At 50.0% G+C, this 24,007-nt stretch overlaps 1 protein-coding gene across 2 annotated transcripts; it reads right to left on the reverse strand.

The window, feature by feature from the left end:
- Nucleotides 1-807: 807 nt before the first annotated feature.
- On the reverse strand, nucleotides 808-23,645 carry EFHC1 (EF-hand domain containing 1). 2 transcript variants are annotated; one of them, XM_045011836.1, is made up of 11 exons: nucleotides 23,506-23,645; nucleotides 16,415-16,636; nucleotides 14,719-15,006; nucleotides 13,433-13,582; nucleotides 12,172-12,364; nucleotides 11,560-11,780; nucleotides 9,525-9,665; nucleotides 8,062-8,275; nucleotides 6,456-6,603; nucleotides 4,920-5,133; nucleotides 808-1,417 (listed from the first exon to the last, which is right to left on the reverse strand). In XM_045011836.1, the coding sequence occupies exons 1-11, from the start codon at nucleotides 23,566-23,568 to the stop codon at nucleotides 1,346-1,348; spliced, it is 1,926 nt and encodes a 641-aa protein (XP_044867771.1). In that variant the 5' UTR covers nucleotides 23,569-23,645; the 3' UTR covers nucleotides 808-1,345. The 2 variants fall into 2 exon arrangements, 1 of the variants encoding a protein (XP_044867771.1); XR_006578512.1 differs by lacking the exon at nucleotides 808-1,417 and adding an exon at nucleotides 6,186-6,359 and having other exon boundaries at nucleotides 5,000-5,133.
- Nucleotides 23,646-24,007: the final 362 nt, after the last annotated feature.

Below are 24,007 nucleotides of genomic sequence, written 5' to 3' on the forward strand. Positions count from 1 at the left end.
GAGGGCTGGAAGCAGGTTCTAGAAGCTGAGGCAGAGCGGAGATGGCCCAGTGGTGGCCTTATCGATGCTCGGAATAAAGAACGACACGGATAGCCCCAGAAGGCGAGAGCCTAACCTAGAGGGTGGGAGCTGGTGTGCGGCTGAGTCCCGTGTGTGGTTGTGTGTTGGAAATCTCAAGTATCTGAGAGGAAATGGGAACCCCCCACTCCCCCCACACCGAAAAGGGATGGATAAAATAAGCATTTTGCTCAGAAAGGGTGCCTAATGGTGGAGACCTGCACCGTCTCTGTCCTAGTTGTTCCTCATTGGTGCAGTTGGCTGGCTGACCTAGGGCACAATGGGGGTGGGTGGGTCTGTGGCACGTTTCTTCATGTAAGAGGTAGCGACCAGACTTTTTAAACAGGGTGAGAATGCTATAACCTCACCTTGACCATGTCTCTCTCTTCACTGTAGGGAAACAGCATCACTTCCGCATGGAACCAGCATTTCTAGTAGGGCAAATAAAGTGAGAGAACATCCTGGGGGGGGGGGGAAATATGTATCTAAATCCATTCTATATAACCTGGGGCATGTTATTTAATCTGCTCTGAATCTCAGTTCCCCCATGTGTTAAAATCCCTCCTTTCTCCCATTACGTCGGGTATGGTGGGAAGAGTCTCCTGCAGAATCTAGCCCAGCAGGGCTGTTGCCAGGGCCCTGCCTCTACGGGAATTGCTGTCATGAACCGCACAAGAGTGCAGCATTGAGTTCTGTTTTAAGTCAGCAGAATGCTATTTATTTGATCTTTTGCTTTAATCAGCTATTCAGGCTACTTGGTGGGCGGATTTACAGCAGACACACGAAGCTGCCATTTCGCAGCAGACATGGCTGCCGGGGGCCAGATACCATAGCATCTTGCACAATGGGTCCTGCTCCATGGCTGGGGCCTTTAGGCCCCTTCTGTAGCAACATTATAAACTGAAATGGTACCCAGCTGCTTTTTGCTTCTTGCGAGATTGTTAGTCCTCCTCGGGCAGTCTGTATGAAAGGCCTGGAGCTCTCAATCCATCCAGTCCACCCTGTCTCCCCTCAGAGCCCAGGAAGAGACAACCTGGAATGATGTGGAGTCATTTCTTTAATACAAATGAAGCTTTTTCTACAGGCTCTGCTTGCAGGCCCCGCATTTGGGACATTGAGCTCAGTGAGGCAGGAAGGTAAGTGGGGCAGAGATGAGGTGACCTGGTGCCGAAGGGCCGAGCAGCACTCAATGAAGCGACGGGGGGAGTCTAGAGGTACAACCTTTGAATATGTGTCATTTCAGCTGGGACAGTCTTGGCTAGATTGTCTCTCCCCTTCCGGGGGCAGCTCAGCAGGAGAACGCTCTGATAAAGTCATGGTAACTGATCTGGTTCTCCCCATGCGAACACAGGTTGATTAGCTGGAAAAGAAACAGCAGCGTGAGGAGAGGGGAGAAGTACAATCACAGTTCCCTAAACGATAACTCCAGTGAGCAGTTCTGGGGGCCAGGGCAAAGGGCCCCATTCTTCCCTGTAGGGAGTAACCCACCTACAGGAGAGGAAAACTTTCCCTTATAATAAATAGCCCCATTCGCTTAGGAGTAACCTGCCCCATGAAGTTTCAACCCAGCTTTCTCCTCATTCTAACACGAAGAAGCCAAATGTTCCCCGCCCTTCACCTACAGACCTCGGGGGATCCCCAGGAACGGAGAGGGACCCACTACTGTCCAGACACAGAAGGTTCCACTGACACAGCTCCTAAGGAACCATTTCCCTGTGGCAGCAGCTCCCAGCCCCTGCCTAAAGGCAGCGGAGGGAACAGCATATATGAACTGGCACTGGCTGCATTACCATCCCTGGAGGCTTTTAGGGGGTGGGTTTTTAATGGGGTAGCTAGTGTCTCCTCTTTAACACCATGGGATCATCATAACTCCTTTGAAAGATTTACTCACCCTCTGTCACCTTGTTCGCACGGTCACTTGTGTGATGGATACGTACATGGTTAATTATTTCTGGTTTGGAGGTAAGTGTTAGCTGCTGCTTGGTGCCTGCAGCTCTGGTATCTAGACACGGGCTCTAGGCCCTGGCTTGGGACTCAAAGCTGGGTTCAATTCCTGGCCTTGGCCAGGGTGACCTGGGATATGTTATTTAATCTGCTCTGAATCTCAGTTCCCCTATGTGTTAGAATGGGGATAACAGTCCCTCCTTCTCCCATTATTTCGGGTATAGTGGGAAGAATCTCCCGCAGAATCAAGCACAGCAGGGCCCTGGTGATGAAATGACCTTGTTGCCTTTACTAAAATACCAAAGAAACAAGTCTTGCTTGAATGCATTGTTTTAAATCTGTTTGATCCCTTGGCTACCATCCAATCTAATTTTTGCTAATTTTATTAAGAAAACAGGGGCCACAGTCCCCAGGTTTTATACATTTCTTCAGCTGGAGAAGTTTTCTGCACTTGTATCTCTAACAGACGCAGCAGTTTATGCTGAGGAAACCCAAGTTAACATTTGTGTTCAACTATGTTTGGTTTCTTCCCTCACACACATGGTTCTCGGTCCTGTTTCCTGCAAGGGACCAGATGGCATTCACCCAAGAGTTCTGAAAGAACTCAAATGTGAAGTTGCGGAACTATTAACTAAGGTTTGTAACCTGTCCTTTAAATCGGCTTCGGTACCCAATGACTGGAAGTTAGCTAATGTAACACCAATATTTAAAAAGGGCTCTAGGGGTGATCCTGGCAATTACAGACCGGTAAGTCTAACGTCGGTACCGGGCAAATTAGTTGAAACAATAGTAAAGAACAAAATTGTCAGACACATAGAAAAACATAAACTCTTGAGCAATAGTCAACATGGTTTCTGTAAAGGGAAATCGTGTCTTACTAATCTATTAGAGTTCTTTGAAGGGTCAACAAACATGTGGACAAGGGGGATCCGGTGGACATAGTGTACTTCGATTTCCAGAAAGCCTTTGACAAGGTCCCTCACCAAAGGCTCTTACGTAAATTAAGCTGTCATGGGATAAAAGGAAAGGTCCTTTCATGGATTGAGAACTGGTTAAAGGACAGGGAACAAAGGGTAGGAATTAATGGTAAATTCTCAGAATGGAGAGGTGTAACTAGTGGTGTTCCCCAAGGGTCAGTCCTCGGACCAATCCTATTCAATTTATTCATAAATGATCTGGAGAAAGGGGTAAACAGTGAGGTGGCCAAGTTTGCAGATGATACTAAACTTCTCAAGATAGTTAAGACCAAAGCAGATTGTGAAGAACTTCAAAAAGATCTCACAAAACTAAGTGATTGGGCAACAAAATGGCAAATGAAATTTAATGTGGATAAATGTAAAGTAATGCACATTGGAAAAAATAACCCCAACTATACATACAACATGATGGGGGCTAATTTAGCTACAACGAGTCAGGAAAAAGATCTTGGAGTTATCGTGGATAGTTCTCTGAAGATGTCCATGCAGTGTGCAGAGGCGGTCAAAAAAGCAAACAGGATGTTAGGAATCATTAAAAAGGGGATAGAGAATAAGACTGAGGATATATTATTGCCCTTATATAAATCCATGGTACGCCCACATCTCGAATACTGTGTACAGATGTGGTCTCCTCACCTCAAAAAAGATATTCTAGCACTAGAAAAGGTTCAGAAAAGAGCAACTAAAATGATTAGGGGTTTAGAGAGGGTCCCATATGAGGAAAGATTAAAGAGGCTAGGACTCTTCAGTTTGGAAAAGAGAAGACTAAGGGGGGACATGATAGAGGTATATAAAATCATGAGTGATGTTGAGAAAGTGGATAAGGAAAAGTTATTTACTTATTCCCATAATACAAGAACTAGGGGTCACCAAATGAAATTAATAGGCAGCAGGTTTAAAACAAATAAAAGGAAGTTCTTCTTCACGCAGCGCACAGTCAACTTGTGGAACTCCTTACCTGAGGAGGTTGTGAAGGCTAGGACTATAACAATGTTTAAAAGGGGACTGGATAAATTCATGGTGGCTAAGTCCATAAATGGCTATTAGCCAGGATGGGTAAGAATGGTGTCCCTAGCCTCTGTTCATCAGAGGATGGAGATGGATGGCAGGAGAGAGATCACTTGATCATTGCCAGTTAGGTTCACTCCCTCAGGGGCACCTGGCATTGGCCACTGTCGGTAGACAGATACTGGGCTAGATGGACTTTTGGTCTGACCCGGTACGGCCTTTCTTATGTTCTTATGTTATGTAAGGCAGCCTGTGATCTCTGCTGGCTTCTGCTCGTGGCCCCGTAGCTGTATTGCCATTGACCCATATTAGCTAAGCCCATAAGGTTATCCAGCCTTAGCTGAGGCCTGAGGTGGAGATGGTGGAGATGCCACGCAGGCCTGGGCTTACTGTACCTTCTTGGCAATTCAGCTGGGATGCGGTATGAAAATGGAATTGGTGATCAGAAGCTGCCCTGCAGGCAGAATGACCGTAGTGCCCATGACAACATACCCATAGAGGAAGGCTAAATACTTGGCTTCCAGTGCTATCTTGGGGCCTATATAGGATTGGATTCCTCCCCTCTTCCCCCCTGCCCCCCGCTTCTGTTTAACACACTGGGGTGAAGTGGTTTTCACCTCAGGGTTTGAAGGAATTTCTCCCACCTCTTGCTAGTCCCACTGCCAGACTGTATGTGTGGGTCTCCTCTGCCTCTGGGGCCCTGAGCAGAGAGGCCCAGGGGATAGCACGCAGTCTAGTTCATGGCATTGCCCGGGGATGGGGCGCTGCCAGCAATAGGGCTTGGCTACCTTCTGTAAATGGAGAGGGAAGCTCTTTTGGAAGAGCCGAGGCAAGTGAGAGAGGACAGTGCTGTGTGTAATATTACGTGGCTCCCTGGTCAACGTTTCGGCTAAAAGCCAAACCCCACACAAGCTGACCACGCTGCCTCCTGACCTTGTTAACCAGGGCGTCGCTGACCGGCAGGTTGAAGCGGTTGCAGAGGGCAAAGAACTCGGCTTTGTCGAGGAATCCGGAGCCATCCTTGTCATGGTGAAGGAACGCCTCCCGCATGCTGCTGTTACTCAAGTAGTTATGGTGCTTCAGCTGCTCCTGAACCTGCTTCACTAGCTCCTCCAGTTCCTGCCTGCCCGTCCCCACTGCTGACTGGCTGTGGAGGAAAGAAGGAAGGAAGGAAATGCCTGCATGCAGAAGTCACGCTTGACACAGCTAAGTCCTTCTCTCATGTGTTCCACCAACTAAAATCTCTGGTGCCCAGTTGTGTTCCTGGGGTGGCCAGCTGTTCTTCCTGAATATATACAAGCAGTCCTCAGACTTATGACCCAATTGGTTCCTGAACATCTCGTCTTAAGTCAAAAACATCGTAACTCTAATTTCCCATAGGAACAATGTTGGATCGAGCATTGTAAAGTCAAAAGAAGGCGTCATAAAGTCAAAACACAATGACAATTTATAAACGTAAGTGCCATTCGTTGCAACTCCGATGTCATAAAGTTGAGGACTGCCTGTAGTAGGCTTCCAAAGACACGCTCCTTTGAATAACAAGGTCACCTGCTTGGTGCACAGGACATTGGGCTGGAAGGCAGGGGCCAAGAGGCCTCTGCCCAGCTCTGCCCCTTCCCCCTGTGCCTCTGTTTCTCTTCTCTCCTTTTGTCTCTCTTGTCTAGTTAGAGCGTAAGCTCCTTGGAGCAGGGACTGTCTCCTTTTGTGTGTTCATACAGTGCCAAGTGGCCCCATTCTCAGCTGGAGCCTCTATGCACTGCCATAAAAATCAGTGGCTGGAGCCCACAACAGCTTGGTGTTGTGGCGTGGTCTCCCAAGAGATGGGATGGAAGCCCTAGCCCCAGGGAGAGGAGAAGGGAGGTCATATAAAATAAGGCTGGACCCTAGACAATAGAGTAGGGTCTCATCCTTCACAGGCCAAGGAGTGGCCCAAATGACCTAATAGCAATGGTAAGAGAACTCTGTTAGGCTTCTCTTAGCCAGAGTGCAACAAGAGGCTGGTACTGTGAGCAGCCACCATTACCGAGCGCTGCCATCCTCCACAGAAGGAGGACTACTTAACTGCTCCTACACAGTGCTGAAGAGAAATCTTTGCTACAGGCCTCAGGTCGGAGCCAATGCTCTCTAAGGGAGATTTCAGGCTCCTGGGCTGTGGCAGCCCCAGCTCAGCAGTTCTTATATAAGCAGCCTTAGTGGTACCTTGCATACTCTGAATTCCTTCTCTCTGTGTCCAAGGAGGGGTTCCCAGAGTGGAACAATCAGCTGATCAGTCATTAGCCAGCAGTGCCCAGGGTAACAGGCTAGAGCGTGGTGCCATTGGTTAATGACGCTCTACGCAACGTTGCACTAGAACGCACAGCACTGGGGGAGCTACTGCAAATAAATAATAACCATTTGACCAGCTAAAAGCTGAATGACTTTTTAACCCCAGCTCTCACTGCCTCTCGGGTGCTCGCCATTGAAACCTACCTCTCAGCTGCATGCACTGCCGTTCGGCGAGGGGCAAAGTGATCCCGCAGAGACTGCAGCGTTGTTGCAGGGAAACTCTCGGCGTTGCTTTCCATGTAATTCAAGACGTACTCGTCAGCATCGCTGATGATAAACCTGTGGCCAAACACTGGGCAGGCAACAGCAAACCAAGTGTTACTCCCATGTGTGGGCGAGTCACGTTACTGACACAGGAGAAGCCAAGGTCCCTGCCCTGAGGAACGTGCAATGTCAGAGCCAAATCAGAGCAGTTCACGCAGTTTTTTATTGTCTTGGTGTAGGAAAAGATCTCCATGAATTCCATGGCCTATGGCAGGAGCCACTGAGTAAAAGCCTCAGGATTGGGCCCAGAGGAATTATACATTTAACACTATTTTCTAACGTGCTTCAGGATCAGGGTTATTTTCCTCCATGGATGAACTGATGACCCAGGCTACTGGATTTCATCTAGCCCAGTGCTCCAGCGTTAACACTTAGAATGCTGGCATACCGCCAGAACACCAGCTACACACGTGCTAAGGAAAATATAGTGCTCTCTCTCTATATATGAGAGAACCAGCTAAATGAACGGAATTACACCATTTTCCCACAAGCTGCTGCATTTGACACTTGATCCAGAACTAACAGTTTGTAGGCAGAGGATGCTGTGTGCAATATCTGTGCAAAAAGGAAGGGCTTGTCTGCACTTACCGGGGGATCGACACGTGGCGATCAATGCATCAGCAGTTGATTTAGCGGGTCTAGTGAAGACCCGCTAAATCAGGGGTCGGCAACCTTTCAGAGGTGGTGTGCCGAGTCTTCATTTATTCACTCTGATTTAAGGTTTCGCGTGCCAGGGATACATTTTAACATTTTTAGAAGGACTCTTTCTATCAGGGCCGGCTCCAGGGTTTTTGCCGCCCCAAGCAGCAAAAAAAAACCCCAAAAAACCGCGATCGCGATCTGCAGCTCTACCACCGCCACTAGAGCCTTTGGCGGCGGGTCCTTTGCTCCGAGAGGGATTGAGGGACCTGCCACCGAAGACCCGGACATGCTGCCCCTCACCATTGGCTGCCCCAAGCAGCTGCTTGCTGGCCTGGTGCCTGGAACCGGCCCTGCTTTCTTTAAGTCTATAATATATAATTAAACTATTGTTGTATGTAAAGTAAACCAGGTTTTTAAAATGTTTATGAAGCTTAATTTAAAATTAAATTAAAATGCAGAGCCCCCCAGACCAGTGGCCAGGACCCGGGCAGAGTGAGTGCCACTGAAAATCAGCTTGCGTGCTGCCTTTGGCACACGTGCCATAGGTTGCCTACTCCTGCGCTAAATCGACTCCGATCACTCTCCCATCGACTCCTTTACTCCACCTGAATGAGAAGCGCAAGGGGAGTCGACGGGAGAGCGTCTCCCGTCAACATCGCGTAGTGTGAACCCCGCGGTAAGTCGGTCTAAGTATGTCGACATCAGCTACGTTATTCACATAGCTGAAGTCGTATAACTTAGATTGATCTCCCCCTGTAGTGCATCAGAAAACTCATTTAAAACAATGAGCCTGCTCTAAAGAATAGAGGCTCTAATGGCTCCATCAAGCCAGTTCAAGATCTACCTTCAACCGTGGCACCGATGGTGAGGTCCGCTGGCTCATAGTAAACGGGGTTATCTGTAGTGGAGCCTGGCTTGGGGACTTTGGTCTTTCCTAAGTATTTGCCTCCAATGATGCCTGAATTGCGGACAGGTGGCTCATAGATGCTGATCATGTCAGTGGAGAGAAAATAGGAGAGGATGAACCGGCGCTTTCTCTCCTCGGGGTTTGGCGATACCTAGAGAAGGGAAGGACCAGAGTGGGTTGTGTGGTCAGGAAACACGTATTTGGACATTCAAGGCTAGCTGCATACTCACAGATTACTCCTATGCACCCCCAAGCAGCCAAGGACCGAACCTGGAGCTTTCATTTTTACACCTGTCTAAACACCTACAGCACTTGGTTCGATCCTGTGCCTAAAGAAGGCAAGAGGAGTAACCAGCCTGCTGCACTGTAATAAAACCACAGACTACGTTCAACACTGGGATATCAGAGGCTCGTTGGACTACTCCCAGCTCAAGGTACTGCTCCGCATGCCTAACTGTGGCAGAATCTGGTCCACTCGTTACGTCCACATGCTCAGCACTCCAGGAGCAAGGCGTATCCTGTATGAAGTGATTCATCACACAAAGAAGGATTAGCTGTAGAATTAAAGTCTGTACCTCCGTGAGGTCTGGACAGATCCCAGCTCCTAACCACAAGACGAAACCCTCTGAGCACGCCACTGGATTTATGTGCTTAGATTAAAATTAGCTTTGATCTGAGCACTAAACTATGGCCTTCAGGAACAAATACAACCAACGAGAGAGAACACCCATGGCATCCCCCTTAGACTCTGGGAGGGGCAGACATCAGCTGATCCACGGGTAGTATAGGAACTACTGCTACAGCGCAGAGGCCATGCACATGGCGACCCAAAAGCTGCTTCTGTGTGAAGAGCACAGCTCTCAGCTGGGCTCCCTCGCCAGTTTCCAAGCCTGCAAACCGCTGGACAGTCCTGATGTAATGAACCACAGCTGGCTTCTGAAGCTGGGATTAGCCCTGGGGAGGAGGGGGCAGTGTGTACAGGTGCTGGCAGGTGTTACTGAAAGATGATGTAACGTGGCATGAAGGTAGGGGGCGAGGATGCATGAAAGTCAGGTTCAAGCGGCAATACTGCTCATCTGAGCATTGATCCAACACCTACTGAAGTCAAGGGGAGTCTTTCCATTGACTTCAATGAGGGAGTGGTGGAGGCCCATGTAGTATTGTCTGGCCCTGCTTTTATTCTGCCTTACTGTATTACCGCTTGTCCTAAAGGCCATACTGGAACAGGTGCCCATCCTCAAGCAGAGGGCTGTTCTCTGGTGGCTGCTGGAGCTCTTTCTTGTAGCGTTAACATAGGATTAGCACTTGGAGGCAGCTAACCAAGAACACCCCACTTCCCCCAACCCTTCTGATTTGGAGAGTGTAACCAGGTAGCGCTTACTCATGGACCAAGCTCTCACCAGTGCAACTTCATAGCGCAGCACCTTGTGGTCATTCTCTAGCATCTTAATAAAGTTTTTCCTGGGGGGCTGCGGCAGTAGGGAGAAGCAGTTCTGCAGGGAGTCTTCCAGGAAGCCGTAACCGTTGTAGGGAGGAATGATCTGCACACAAAAGAGACGGGAGACACATGTGATTTCAACTAACAAAAAGACACTGGTCAGGAAGCGGCTCCGGGCAGCCGTTCTCTGCAGCGAGAATTGTGCCAGCACTGAATACCTTCCCCACGGGCAGTGCTGTTTTCCCCAAAGCTGTGCCACGATACCCTGGACTGTACAACCAGGCAGCACGGGCCAGGGCCTCATCTGCTGTAAATCAGCCGGCCTTCCACGACTTCAGTTACAGCAGCTGGCCCTATGTTTTACAAACTCTGAAAAGAGGCTCTGGAAGAACAAGTCCGAGTTTAAGGCCAGAGGGACCAGCAGGTCATCCACTCTGACCTCCTATCACCACCCTCCCCAAGCCAACAACCAGCATTAGATCAAAGTATACCGGCCTGCAAGAGAGGTGCACCAATCCCCAGAAGCCCCTGCAATGGCAGGGAGGTGAGGGCATTGCACGGTTTCGGGTTTATTGTCTCTGACTCCGGATCAAATGTGCTCCAGCCAAAAGATGTTTGTTTTCCTAGTTCCAAACCCTGCAAATTCAGCCTGAAGCTCGAGGCTCAAGCTGTGTTCTTTCCTTTCCAAGCAACCCTATAATCTTCAAGGGGGTCGCACAGTTGTAACTGATTGAAGCCAACTAACCCATTCTGTTGACAATACAGATCCTGTGACTTAAGCTCCTAAATCACTTAGGCCTAATGGGAGTTAGGAGACTAACTATCTTTGAGGATCTGGGCATTAGGCATCTTGGCAAATGTTACCTATAATCCCATTTCAGAGCACAATGGCTTTGTAATATGACAGCCGCCCCGAGAGCGGAGAACATGGCCAAACTAACTGACTCACCAACTCAACCTGATCACCCTGCAATTTGGAGGTAACCAAGCTACGCAGATGTTTCCTACATGAGCCGTGACGTTAAGCCTTTCCCCGCTGCTGGAATGGCATCCCAATGAAAGTACTAGCCGCTCTGGAATTGCCATAATGGAACAGATCAATGTCCATCTACTCCTGTATCCTCTCCCCACGACGGGCCAGTACCGGACATTCCAGTGAAAGACATGGGCCTCTTCTGCAATAATGTGCCTACTTGTGTGCAAGTCTACACTGTACAGGAGCTGCAAATGTCTCCTTAGCCCAGCTGCTCACCCAACCCCCTGAAGCACGAGGGGTGATAGCCCCTGTACTTTTTAACCATATGTATTCTCCTTGGCCAAAAGCCTGAGCTGTTTGGTCAGTTTTCATAGAGTCTTTAGTCAAGAAGGTAGCAGGACTCCACTCCCACAGAAATGTAGATCTGGGGGGGACCTTGAGTCCAAACCCCAGCACCGAGGCAGGACCAAGGAAACCTAGACTATCCCTGACAAGCATTTATCCAACCTGTTCTGAGCAACCTCCAGCAATGGGCACACGTGAATAATTGCTGCTCTGGGAGTCAGGGCTGCAGAATTTGGCTCTGAGTAAGGACCTGTGGCGACTTATTCATATCAACGTCTAATGAGGTTTATTGGTTTTTAAATCTCAGTACTCAAAGCAAATTCCACAAGTCCACTCAACACTGTGGAAAAGGCACAAGGTGCGTTCCAGAGCATTAGCGGATGTGTTTTGCCTTCCAGCCGCTGTCATTCAGCAGTGGAATTAACCTTAGAAGAAGATAGCTATCCAGTACTTCACTGCTATATAGGTTAAGACTCGCAGCCCTACTGCCCTGGCTGACACACACTAGTCTTTCCCTCTGGCTTCCCCTTAATCTGACCTCTTGAGCAACACAACAACATTAGAAGCAAGTAATTCTAAAAGGCTTATGATAACGGCACTTAGGAGTCCTAAGGGTCTTTGCCCTGTACGGGCTGATGGGTTTCTTCCCCGCCCCCCGTGAATTTTCTCCCAGTACCTGTGGCACTTCCTCTGGTGCCTTCTTCTTTACATCCACCGGCTGGAAGTCAGTGATGCCAAACTTCTCGTGATAGAACTGTCTTGTGAACTCATCACAATCATAGATGAAGAAGCTGCGCCCCAGGAGGGTGATGGGCTTGCCAACTGCAAAATCTTTGACCGTGTACCACTCCAGCACCTCCTGATTGGAGATCTCCAGCACGCAGCGGGGGAAGGTTTCTGGGGAAGATCAGGGTTAGAAAAGGCAGCTCAGTGAGCTAGACATAGTCTTTATTACTGCATACAAAGCAAGAGATGAGAAAAGCCTGTCTGAATGTGACATGTATGAACAGCTTCAATGGGCCAGTGGTGGAATGCTGGAGATGTCGCACGTGCTTTGGCAAATCAGCAGCAAAAGGTTAAATGTTTTAAAACCAACTGATTGTTTCTGTTGGAAAGAAATTGTAAACTCAAGAAAGGTTCCTGGGATTAATTACATAGACAGTATATTTATAATATGAGATACGCAGGGCCTGCACATGTCCACCCATCTATGCTCATGTAAACGCACTCTCTCTCTCTCTCTTCCTGCTAACAGAAAACAGGTAAAATCCAAAGCACAGACTCTTACTCATCTTGTCCACAAAGCTTTTGGGCAAGCACTGGCGTCGGATCAGCACCGGGAAAGGGTCTCTGCCATCATTGCGTTCGTGGAGTTCTCGAACCTCCACCGTGTCGTCAGCCAGGTAGTAATGGATGAGGAAAGGCCGGTTCTCGCCAAACATGTTCTCGGTGTCGTCCCATATGGCATAGAAGCGAAGGACCTGCAGGTGTTGGAGAGCCAAGCAAGAGCAAGGAACCCAACATGAAACTAAAACATGCCCTGTCTGGATTAGGCTGGTGCGATTTGGGGGCTGTGTATGCAGAAGGATCGTGCCCCGAGCACAGGGGTACCAGTCTGGCTGTGTTAACCACTGGTGAGACTGGCCTTGAAATCCTGCACTCGTTTCTGGGCTCTGGCCAGCAAGTCATTGAGGGAGGCGGTTCAGAGAAAAGAAGCAGAAATGATTCAGCAGCAGGAGGGTTTTGACTAAGAGAACCAAACAAACCTAGCTGGGCTAGGCAGCAGCTGAGGGGAGAGAAGACCCATCTACAAATATCTGAAACACCACGGAGGGACAGGAATTATTCAGGGTAGTTCAGGGGACAGGAGGAGGAAGAAAGTGATCAAAGGAAATATTGGGGGGAAAATGCCCTAGCACTGGCCCCACGAGATGCACTAGCTGATCCAATGGGTGGCAGGCATCTTGCTCTCAACTATCAGGCTGCCTAAACACCATAGCTACTCTTGGGTGGGGCTGTGGTTTTTTTGCCCCAGAGGTCAAAATAATCGCACAGCAATGGATGTTTGCAATGCAACATCATTACCCACTGGAGTAGCAGCTAGCTGCAGAGCTGGGTTATAATGTGCCTTTCATGACGGCAGATGTGAAATCAGGAGTCTTTAGATGCCAAACAATCACTGGCCCTGATGCACTCGGGTTATCCTGCCTGGACATAAGGCTTTCTGGAGCAAGAAAGAGAGAGGAGAATCTACAGTGTGGCCTGAGCTGTTCTGAAGGAGGAGCTCTAGAAGCAGCCACGCCTGGGGAGAAGGTAAGAGCTGAACTTCGAATTCTCTTTTTATTGATTTCTTTATTGACAAAGCCAGATCCCCAGAGAAGTAGGATGTGTTTGGCCTCTGCACAATGTATGGACTGCGTTTGCAGAGCTGCCTGGGGGAGGCACCTGCTCACGGACACCCACAAGAGTCACATATAAGTACCACTCTGAATCACAGACATACACAGGGAATGATCCACCCCAAGGAAAGGCACCTGCACCCCACTCACCTGCCTGTCAAAGGTCAGAAACTGTTTGAGCTGGTCGAAGCTTGACGGTGTGACGTACATGCGCATGGGCATCTTTCGGAGCTCCGTGTATGGGTCGAAAATCATTTTCTCAGGAGGGTTCAGTTCAATTCCTTGGCTCTCCAGAAATACCTAGGGAAAATGTCTGGGCCATTAATGCTGCAATGGGCTCTTAGGGTCAGGAGGCAAGGAAAGTTCTGGGCTGGGTTTGGGAGGGTATCAGCAGGAGCGTGTAAGCTCACTGTTTGCAGTTGCACCCAGAGGCCCCAATCCCAATATGCTAGGTGCTGTACAATAATCATAGACTCCTCGACTTTAAGGTCAGAAGGGATCATTGTGATCATATCATCATTCATAACTAATAAAGGTTTTTAACTATCAGTTGCCTCTTTGTTTCCACGGACCTTGCAGACCTCACCGCAAGCCAGATCTTGAAGTCCCACCTCAGGTATGACTCGGGCAAACCTCCCATTGGCTTCACTCCTGGGAGATTTGCCAGAGTAAAGACTGAAGAAGGACCTCAGGTTACAAATTGAGAGGGCAAGTCTCTCTTTTTTTGGTTTAATTTGCGATGTCTTGGAAGGCACCAGCTCTGGAAAGCAGAGCCCTATGTCTATACTCACAGCACTCACCCGCGAGAGCCACTGAAGCCAGTGGGCCTGCCCACCTCACCAAGATTTGGCCCAGAACACATGCAGCTTGGGAAGCAGCAGCACAAACTTCCCCACCAGGGAACTGAGCCCTGAGTTGGAGAGCTCACCACCAGGCTGCATGACTTAGTAGTTCTGGCCTTCAGGATGCCAATTTATGCTAAATGTAGTGGCAGGCTTGAGATGCAGATGCTTTGAAATGGGAACTGGACGGCATCATCAACTCATTTCACATAAGCCACCAAACGACCCTAGAGTAATATCAGGGACTGGATCTACAGCTGGTGTAAACAGGCATAACTCCACTGACTTCAATGGTCATTCAGTTCCAGTTTGCATCAGCTCTATAAAAAAGATCAGTCTACACCAGAGGTTCTCAAGGTGTTGTCACAACCCTGCAGGGTGGGAGTGTCAGAAATGGGTGTCAGGGGGTCATGAGTGACCACTAGACCTGTCCCATGGTCTTATGTGGGGTGGGGCCCCAGTATGGAAAAGGCGGAGAATCCCTGATCTTACTCGTGTGTGTGCTGGGAACAGAGCAGGGATTCTAGTGAGCTTTGCCCATCGCTAACTCCTAGGATTCTCTTATTCGGCTAGTTCCCTGCATCCCTGGTGCACCTGTGTGAACGGGTCACAGTCGACGATGCGGAAAGTCTTGCCATAGATGGTGATGTTCATGCCCCGATTCAGGTCTTTCCAGTGGTAATGGTCCCCGCGGTCATTCTTGGGAATCCGCTGGCGTTTGATGAGCTTGCCCTGAGGAATACCCGAGTTCTCCACAATGGGCTCCATGACAGACATGCTGTCGTCCTCCAAGTAGTAATAAATACCCACTTGGCGGATCCGGAAATGCTCTTCTGTGGATATAGGAACATCTTCCTGGAAATAGGCATCAAACTTCAACACCTGCAGTGTGGGGAAGGACCCCAGAAGGAGCGAAGGAACTGACATGAGTGACAGCATTCATCAAAGATCTTGTTAACGTTTGCCCTCTGCTTTGACAAGATGGGTCACTGGGATTAGTACTTATCATGCCATCGAGGGCCCCAGAGTCTGACCACAGACTGACTGCAAGAGCTTTCATTGCTGGTGGTGTTCCTAGAGCCCAATATTTTGTAAATTTTCCCTAGTCCGAGGCACCCAGGGACCGAGTGTAAGTGGCTTGAATAAACATAGCACCTGCCCCCCTGAAAGATCTCCAAACCCTTTACAGCCAGGGGCCCCGTCTAGCAAGTTGCTCTCCAGTTCCCATTGGTGGAGCTTACTGATATCCATGAGCTTCTCCAATATGCTCAGCCTCTCAGAGTCAATTTGGCTGCCAAGCTCCCAACAGGGGAAGCCATTCTCACGTTCTCTGGCTCCACTACTGACGAGGTTTCCTGTGCTCTACTGGATTTGAGACTCTGCCTCGCGCTCCTGCAGTTGCATTTACCCTGCAGGCTGACGCCAAGAGCCAGACTGTGCATGGGGAGGTGGTGGCGAGGGAGGGTCAGGGCATAAGGCGACTGCCCTGTCTTGGTCACTCAAGCACAGCCACAATCACAGTTCCTGTGCTTGGGCGAAGCACAAGGAATGTTTCCTCCATAAGACTCCAGGCTGCAAGGGGTGTGGAGTAGCTAGGGCCATGGACCTGCCTGCTTCTCCATACCAGCCCACAGAGCTGGCCAGGCATGCTGTGGGGAGCAGATGGTGCCATCCTAAAAGCACAGCCTCCGCATTCCCCCTTGTGCTCTCAGAGCGGGATTGCAACTTGCTGGGGCATGATCCCTCCCAGCCTCTGCAAAGGGTGGTGCGGCAAGTTCCTTAAGGACACAATCTGGCCCAAAGCAGATACATTGATGACGACTAATGCAGGAAGTCTATATGGGGCAGTACAGGCACACAGATGCTGTGGTGATGAGCATGGTATAAACTCCCAGATGACAGCTCGTCAAACAGGAGATGCCCCCTTTGCATGGGCCCTTTAGGAGCCTGGCTCTGTTGCAGCTCCAGCATAATTTTGCAAGGAGAACACGAGAGGGTGGGACTTACAGGGAGATGGTATAAAGTGTAGCGTCCGGAGTTCATCCGAGTTCTCTTTAAATTACTGGAAATGTCCTTGCGTAGCTCATGGGGAAAGCTTTATAATGTTTACTTACTGTAATCCTCTTCGCAAGCAAAGAAAGCCTCTTTCAACCCAGATGTCAGTTGTCTATGACTAAGGCCTACAGTATCTAGAAAATACATTCTATACGGTCTGTTCCCCAGACCTTGGCATTCACGGCTCACCGCCCTGGGTTTGGCGAGCAAGGCTCCTGAACTAAGGCTCTCGTACCTTTTTGTCAAAAGCCACGTGTGCTGGAATGAAGTCGGAAGGTGGGGCCTGCTTGGCTTGCCCGTAGGTCAGCGTGGGTCTCTTGTTGGACAGTTCATCTAATTCAGCCTGGGAGAGCTGGTTCACATAGAGTCGCTCCCTGCCTATCCCCACCGTTGGTAACCGTGAATAGGCAAAGCCATTCCTATAGCCCAGTGTCTGGGAGCGATGGAAAGCCGATTTCTAAGGAAAGCAATTCAACCATTAAATGCATTCTGGCACCAGCTAGATCTTGATACACAAAGCAAATTCTTTCACCAAAAAACAGCTCAAGGTGTCAAATATCCTGAAAAACAGCAGCACATTTTACTGTAATCTCTTGCAACAATTATTACTTTAACCTTTCCTGGTCCCACTCAGCCAAAGGAGGTTGCAGAGAGGACTGGTGTTTTGGGGAGCAGGCACTGGTTTGGAAATCAGGAGATCAGTGTCGATAGATCCTCCTGCTCTAAAACCTCATGCCGATCTAAAAGAGAATCTCAATTTGTTTTTAGCAGGATAGAACCTCTGCCACACTGTTGAGCCGTTCTCATTCCATGCCATAGAAGGAGGTGGGAACCAGCACACGTGGAAAGAAAACTCCTTCCAAGCCCCAAATTTGAAATCAGTTCAGCCTTGAGCATGTGAACAAACCACCCAATGGTTAAGCCTCTAATCCTGTTTCTAATCCCAAAGCATCAATGGCATTCCAAGTACTTGCCCATTTTGTTTTAAACCCAAATACAGTGGCCTCTGCCGGCGCTGCTCAGGACAGAGCAGCAGTGAAGTAAGAGGGTTTATTTAAGGGAAGTTAATGGAAAGTTGCATAAATATTATACTTGCTGCAGAATAACCATGTCTTGGTGGTAAATAAATGCCAGGGCGAAGTGGAGGTGTTTGTGGGAAAGACAGCTCAGACAAAACCAGTGGGGAACAGTGTATTTGAGCCCAATCCTGCAGCCCTTAAAGGCACTTAGGCAGTCACCTAGGCACCTAATGGAATTTTTAAAAGTGCTTATCTGCGTCTTTAGCCCCCTAACTGCCTTTACAGATCGGGCTCATAAGGACTCCCAGTGATGTTAACAGGACCAAGCAAGTGAGTCTGGCTTCCAGATCAGGACTCTCCTAGCAAATGACTGATGTGACTGTAAAGAGACAGCCCTAAATGTAAGCTTCTGCTTCTGGTCTCAGCTATGCCAGCACGTATCTGAAGGAACACCATCGACTTCAGTGCAGTTTCTCTGTTTGCTGGTTTGAAGCCCATTCTCCCCCTCAACCATTTTTTGTCGTCCTATTGCAAATTGCTGCCACCAGCTCAGCACTTCTGAGCAACCCTTTAATAACAACCCGACTAGCCAACTCCTGCTCGCGGTGGATGTTTTTGCTAGAAGATACGCTCCAGTTCAAACAGAAATTAATTCTGCAAAGTTCTCTGGCATGCCCTATAGAGGAGGGGAGGCTAGATGGCCACAGTGGGCCCTTCTGGCCTTCAAATCTAGAAGTCACTGTGAATTACACCAGTTGTCCTGCTGATGTCAATGAAACTACTCACATGCGTATGGCAAGCAGGATTTCTACAGGCCAGAGGAAAGAAACATTTGGACAAGGAACTAGATTTGAGGTTCAAACTTTCAAGGGGCTATAAACAATGGTGAGAAAAAAAATATTTAAAGGGTGAAGAGCTGGGACAAAGCCCTTTAACTGTGTCTGATGGGTGTGGGGGCAAGGAGGGACAGCTCTTCCCTGAACAGCTGACCTCTCAGTGGCTTGTCAGGCTGATTGATTGTGTGCTTCAGAATGCAACTGGCCAACAATTGCATGATGAGCTGAGCCCCATGTCTCCGTGAAAATCATAATCCATGCAAATGTGAAAAAGCAAAGGAGTGGTTAATGGGTCCTCGGATCCCATCAAGGACAATTGGGGAAATTAGGTCCCAGTGTAGGACGTTGAGTTTCAAAAGGAAGATGAGGGTATCGAATCAGCAGTAATGGGATTATCATAGGTACCACTGGGGTATCAAGAGAGCATGGGGTCTTTGCCCAGGGGAGAATCAGATCCCTTCAGGGATAGCAGGCTCTATCAGGGGTCTGGGGGGCAGATATTCAACCAGTGTGTTAGAGTGCAGTTGGAAGGGTATCTAGGGAACACTACAGCCCATTGGGGGGCATTGGGTTCCCATGGAGGTACCCGAATGCATAGGGTCACTATCATGGAGTATCAGGTCTCATGGGGATACCAGGAGGGTACCGAGCTATCAGGCCCCATGGGGCACAGAGGTACCTATCCTGGGGATATCAGATTCTCATGAGGGTCCCATCCCTATCAAGGAGGGTGTGAGGACCCATGGGGGTCTGAGGAGCACATGGGACTATTGGTTCCAAGAGTATTGGGAAGGCACAGTGATCCCTGTCATGGGGTATCAGTTGTCATTGGGTACTGATTCCCATGGGAGGGCACAAGGTTCCCTGTTCTCAGGTTATTTGGTCCCAGAAGGGATCCTGTCCCAGGAAGTGGGAGAGTGGTTTGCAGGGGAACTTGGGTCAGCTGTGGGGGTATCGGGTTCCTGGAGTCAGGGGAATCAGGTCCTGGGGACTGGGTCCAGGGGAGAGGGGATCCTGTACAGGGGAGTGTGTCATCTTGGAGGAGTGGAGATTCCAGGCGCCAGGAAACATTAGACGTTCCAGGGGTATCAGTCTGGGGATATTGGGTCCCATGGGGGGAAGGGGGTAGATCTGGTCCTGGGATCAAGGGGATTGGGTCCCGGGGATAGTGATAGTGGGAAGACATGGGGATCAGGTCCGGAGGATAGCCGTCTGGCAGTATCTTGAGATCAGGGTGACCAGACAGTGAATGTGAAAAATTGGGTGGGGGGGGGGGGGCAATAGGAGCCTATATAAGAAAAAGACCCCAAAATCAGGACTGTCCTTATAAAATCGGGACATCTGGTCCCCCTACTTGAGATGAGGGGCATGGGGTGCGGGGGGAGGGGAGGATTGAGTTCCAGGGTCATGCATGTCGGTCCATGGGTATCAGAGCTGGGGGAGGCGACTGGGTCTCAGGGGTCTCAGTCCACTGGTATCAGGTCTCAGGGGGGACTGGGTACAAGGGCCGGGGGCTGAGGGGAGGTATCCGGTTCTGGGAGAGTTTCTGTCCCAGGGGGCTGGGGGTGGAATTGGGTCCTGGGATTGGGGGTATCAGCCAGGGGTACCAGGTCTTGAGTTGGAGGTATCGGGTCCCAGGGGTATTGGTTTGGGAAAGGATCCAGTCCCAGGCTCAGGACGGGGAGGGAATTGGCAGAAGGATTGGGTCCCAAGGGGTATCCGGTTGCAGGGAGGGATTGGATCCTGGTGGGATGGGGGGGGGGTTCCAGGGAATCGGCCAGGGGGGAGAGTATCGGGTACCAGGGGAATGGTCTGTGGGGGGACCGGGTGCCAGGGGCCTCGGTCCGGGAGGGGAGGAATCGGGTCCCGGGGGGGGGGTTGTCCGTCCAATGGCGGGGAGGGAGATCGGGTCCCGGGGGGGGTCCGTCCAATGTGGGGGAGGGAGACCAGGTCCCGGGGGGAGGCATCACAGAAACCTGGTGCACTGAGACCAATCAATGGGACACAATCATTCCGGGGTACAAAATATATCGGAAGGACAGAACAGGTCGTGCAGGGGGAGGGGTGGCACTATATGTGAAAGAAAGTGTAGATTCAAATGAAGTAAAAATCTTAAGCGAATCCACATGTTCCATAGAGTCTCTATGGATAGAAATTTCATGCTCTAGTAAAAATATAACATTAGGGATCTATTATCGACCACCTGACCAGGACAGTAATAGTGATGATGAAATGCTAAGGGAAATTAGAGAGGCTATCAAAATTAAGAACACAATAATAGTGGGGGATTTCAATTATCCCCATATTGACTGGGAACATTTCACTTCAGGACGAAATGCAGAGATAAAATTTCTCGATACTTTAAATGACTGCTTCATGGAGCAGCTGGTACGGGAACCCACAAGGGGAGAGGCAACTCTAGATTTAATCCTGAGTGGAGCGCAGGAGCTGGTCCAAGAGGTAACTATAGCAGGACCGCTTGGAAATAGTGACCATACTACAATAGCATTCAACATCCCTGTGGTGGGAAGAACACCTCAACTGCCCAACACTGTGGCATTTAATTTCAAAAGGGGGAACTATACAAAAATGAGGGGGTTAGTTAGACAAAAGTTAAAAGGTACAGTGACTAAAGTGAAATCCCTGCAAGTTGCATGGGCCCTTTTTAAAGACACCATAATAGAGGCCCAACTTCAATGTATACTCCAAATTAAGAAAAACAGTAAAAGAACTAAAAAAGAGCCACCGTGGCTTAACAACCATGTAAAAGAAGCAGTGAGAGATAAAAAGACTTCCTTTAAAAAGTGGAAGTCAAATCCTAGTGAGGCAAATAGAAAGGAGCACAAACACTGCCAACTTAAGTGCAAGAGTGTAATAAGAAAAGCCAAAGAGGAGTTTGAAGAACAGCTAGCCAAAAACTCTAAAGGTAATAACAAAATGTTTTTTAAGTACATCAGAAGCAGGAAGCCTGCTAAACAACCAGTGGGGCCCCTTGATGATCAAAATACAAAAGGAGCGCTTAAAGACGATAAAGTCATTGCGGAGAAACTAAATGGATTCTTTGCTTCAGTCTTCACGGCTGAGGATGTTAGGGAGATTCCCAAACCTGAGCTGGCTTTTGTAGGTGACAAATCTGAGGAACTGTCACAGATTGAAGTGTCACTAGAGGAGGTTTTGGAATTAATTGATAAACTCAACATTAACAAGTCACCCGGACCAGATGGCATTCACCCAAGAGTTCTGAAAGAACTCAAATGTGAAGTTGCGGAACTATTAACTAAGGTTTGTAACCTGTCCTTTAAATTGGCTTCGGTACCCAATGACTGGAAGTTAGCTAATGTAACGCCAATATTTAAAAAGGGCTCTAGGGGTGATCCCGGCAATTACAGACCAGTAAGTCTAACGTCGGTACCGGGCAAATTAGTTGAAACAATAGTAAAGAATAAAATTGTCAGACACATAGAAAAACATAAACTCTTGAGCAATAGTCAACATGGTTTCTGTAAAGGGAAATCGTGTCTTACTAAGCTATTAAGAGTTCTTTGAAGGGGTCAACAAACATGTGGACAAGGGGGATCCAGTGGACATAGTGTACTTAGATTTCCAGAAAGCCTTTGACAAGGTCCCTCACCAAAGGCTCTTACGTAAACTAAGCTGTCATGGGATAAAAGGGAAGGTCCTTTCATGGACTGAGAACTGGTTGAAGGACAGGGAACAAAGGGTAGGAATTAATGGTAAATTCTCAGAATGGAGAGGGGTAACTAGTGGTGTTCCCCAAGGGTCAGTCCTCGGACCAATCCTATTCAATTTATTCATAAATGATCTGGAGAAAGGGGTAAACAGTGAGGTGGCAAAGTTTGCAGATGATACTAAACTACTCAAGATAGTTAAGACCAAAGCAGATTGTGAAGAACTTCAAAAAGATCTCACAAAACTAAGTGATTGGGCAACAAAATGGCAAATGAAATTTAATGTGGATAAATGTAAAGTAATACACATTGGAAAAAATACCCCAACTATACATACAACATGATGGGGGCTAATTTAGCTACAATGAGTCAGGAAAAAGATCTCGGCATCATCGTGGATAGTTCTCTAAAGATGTCCACGCAGTGTGCAGAGGCGGTCAAAAAAGCAAACAGGATGTTAGGAATCATTAAAAAGGGGAGAGAGAATAAGACTGAGAATATATTATTGCCCTTATATAAATCCATGGTACGCCCACATCTCGAATACTGTGTACAGATGTGGTCTCCTCACCTCAAAAAAGATATTCTAGCACTAGAAAAGGTTCAGAAAAGGGCAACTAACATGATTAGGGGCTTAGAGAGGGTACCATACGAGGAAAGATTAAAGAGGCTAGGACTCTTCAGCTTGGAAAAGAGAAGACTAAGGGGGGATATGATAGAGGTATATAAAATCATGAGTGATGTTGAGAAAGTGGATAAGGAAAAGTTATTTACTTATTCCCATAATACAAGAACTAGGGGTCACCAAATGAAATTAATAGGCAGCAGGTTTAAAACGAATAAAAGGAAGTTCTTCTTCACGCAGCACACAGTCAACTTGTGGAACTCCTTACCTGAGGAGGTTGTGAAGGCTAGGACTATAACAATGTTTAAAAGGGGACTGGATAAATTCATGGTGGCTAAGTCCATAAATGGCTATTAGCCAGGATGGGTAAGAATGGTGTCCCTAGCCTCTGTTCGTCAGAGGGTGGGGATGGATGGCAGGAGAGGGATCACTTCATCATTCCCTGTTAGGTTCACTCCCTCAGGGGCACCTGGCATTGGCCACTGTCGTTAGACAGATACTGGGCTAGATGGACTTTTGGTCTGACCCGGTACGGCCGTTCTTATGTTCTTATGAGGCTCAGTCCGGGGGGGGGGAGAGGGCGAGACCGGGTCCCGGGAGGGGCTCGGTCGGGGGGGAGAGGGAGATCGGGTCCCAGATGGGGGGGGTCCGTCCGATGGGGGGGGAGAGAAACCGGGTCCTGGGGGGGGGTTCGGTCCGATGGGGGGGAGGGAGACCGGGTCCTGGGGAGGGGGAAACCGGGTCCCGGGAGGGGCTCGGTCGGGGGGGGGAGGGTCCGTCCGGTGGGGGGGGGGCTGAGCTCGGGTCCCGGGGGGGTCGGTCCGGGGGGGGGGGGGAGGGAGCTCGGGTCCCGGGGGGGGGGTCGGTCCGGTGGGGGGGGTGAGCTCGGGTCCCGGTGGGGGGGGGGGGAGCTCGGGTCGGGGGGGGGGGCGGGCGCTCGGGTCCCGGGGGGGTCGGTCCGGGGGGGGGGGGGAGGGAGCTCGGGTCCCCGGGGGGTCGGTCCGGTGGGGGGGGGTGAGCTCGGGTCCCGGGGGGGGTGAGCTCGGGTCCCGGGGGGGGGGTCGGTCCGGTGGGGGGGGGTGAGCTCGGGTCCCGGGGGGGGGTGAGCTCGGGTCCCGGGGGACACTGCCGGGGGCGCGGGCCCGCGCTCGCCTCACCGTGGGGTCGCTGAAGGCGCCGCCCGGCAGCAGGGGCAGCCCCTGGACGGGATGGGCGCTCATGGCCAGCGGGTGCCTGGCGCGGCGGCTCCGGTCCCCAGCCTGCCCCGGCGCCAGGCAACGCCGTCACCCTGGCAACCGTAAACATTCCGGCGCTCGCTAGGCGCGCGGGCGGCGAGGGATGCGCCGCCTCTGGGCATGCGCGGTGCGTGCAGCCGGCTCCTGCCGCGGGAGTCGCGGGTAGTGCGAGTGTTTCCCGGGGCTTTGCCCCGAGAGCGCTGCCAAGCCCCACCTGGCAGCGCCCCCCCGCGGTGCCAGGGTGCAGCGCAGCCAGCGCGGGGCTGGGCTGGGACTCGCTGCACCAGACCCCTGCCCCCCGCCTGTGCACCAGGTCCCCTCCACCTGCTGGGCGGGGGGGAGGGGGGGGGTCTCAAACACACCCTGGCCTAGCCAGCCCCCCTGACCCCCCGCCTGTGCACTAGGGCCCCTGCCACCTGCTGGG

The sequence above is a fragment of the Mauremys mutica genome, chromosome 3 (genome assembly GCF_020497125.1).
Source record: "Mauremys mutica isolate MM-2020 ecotype Southern chromosome 3, ASM2049712v1, whole genome shotgun sequence".
Taxonomy (NCBI): Eukaryota; Metazoa; Chordata; order Testudines; family Geoemydidae; genus Mauremys; species Mauremys mutica.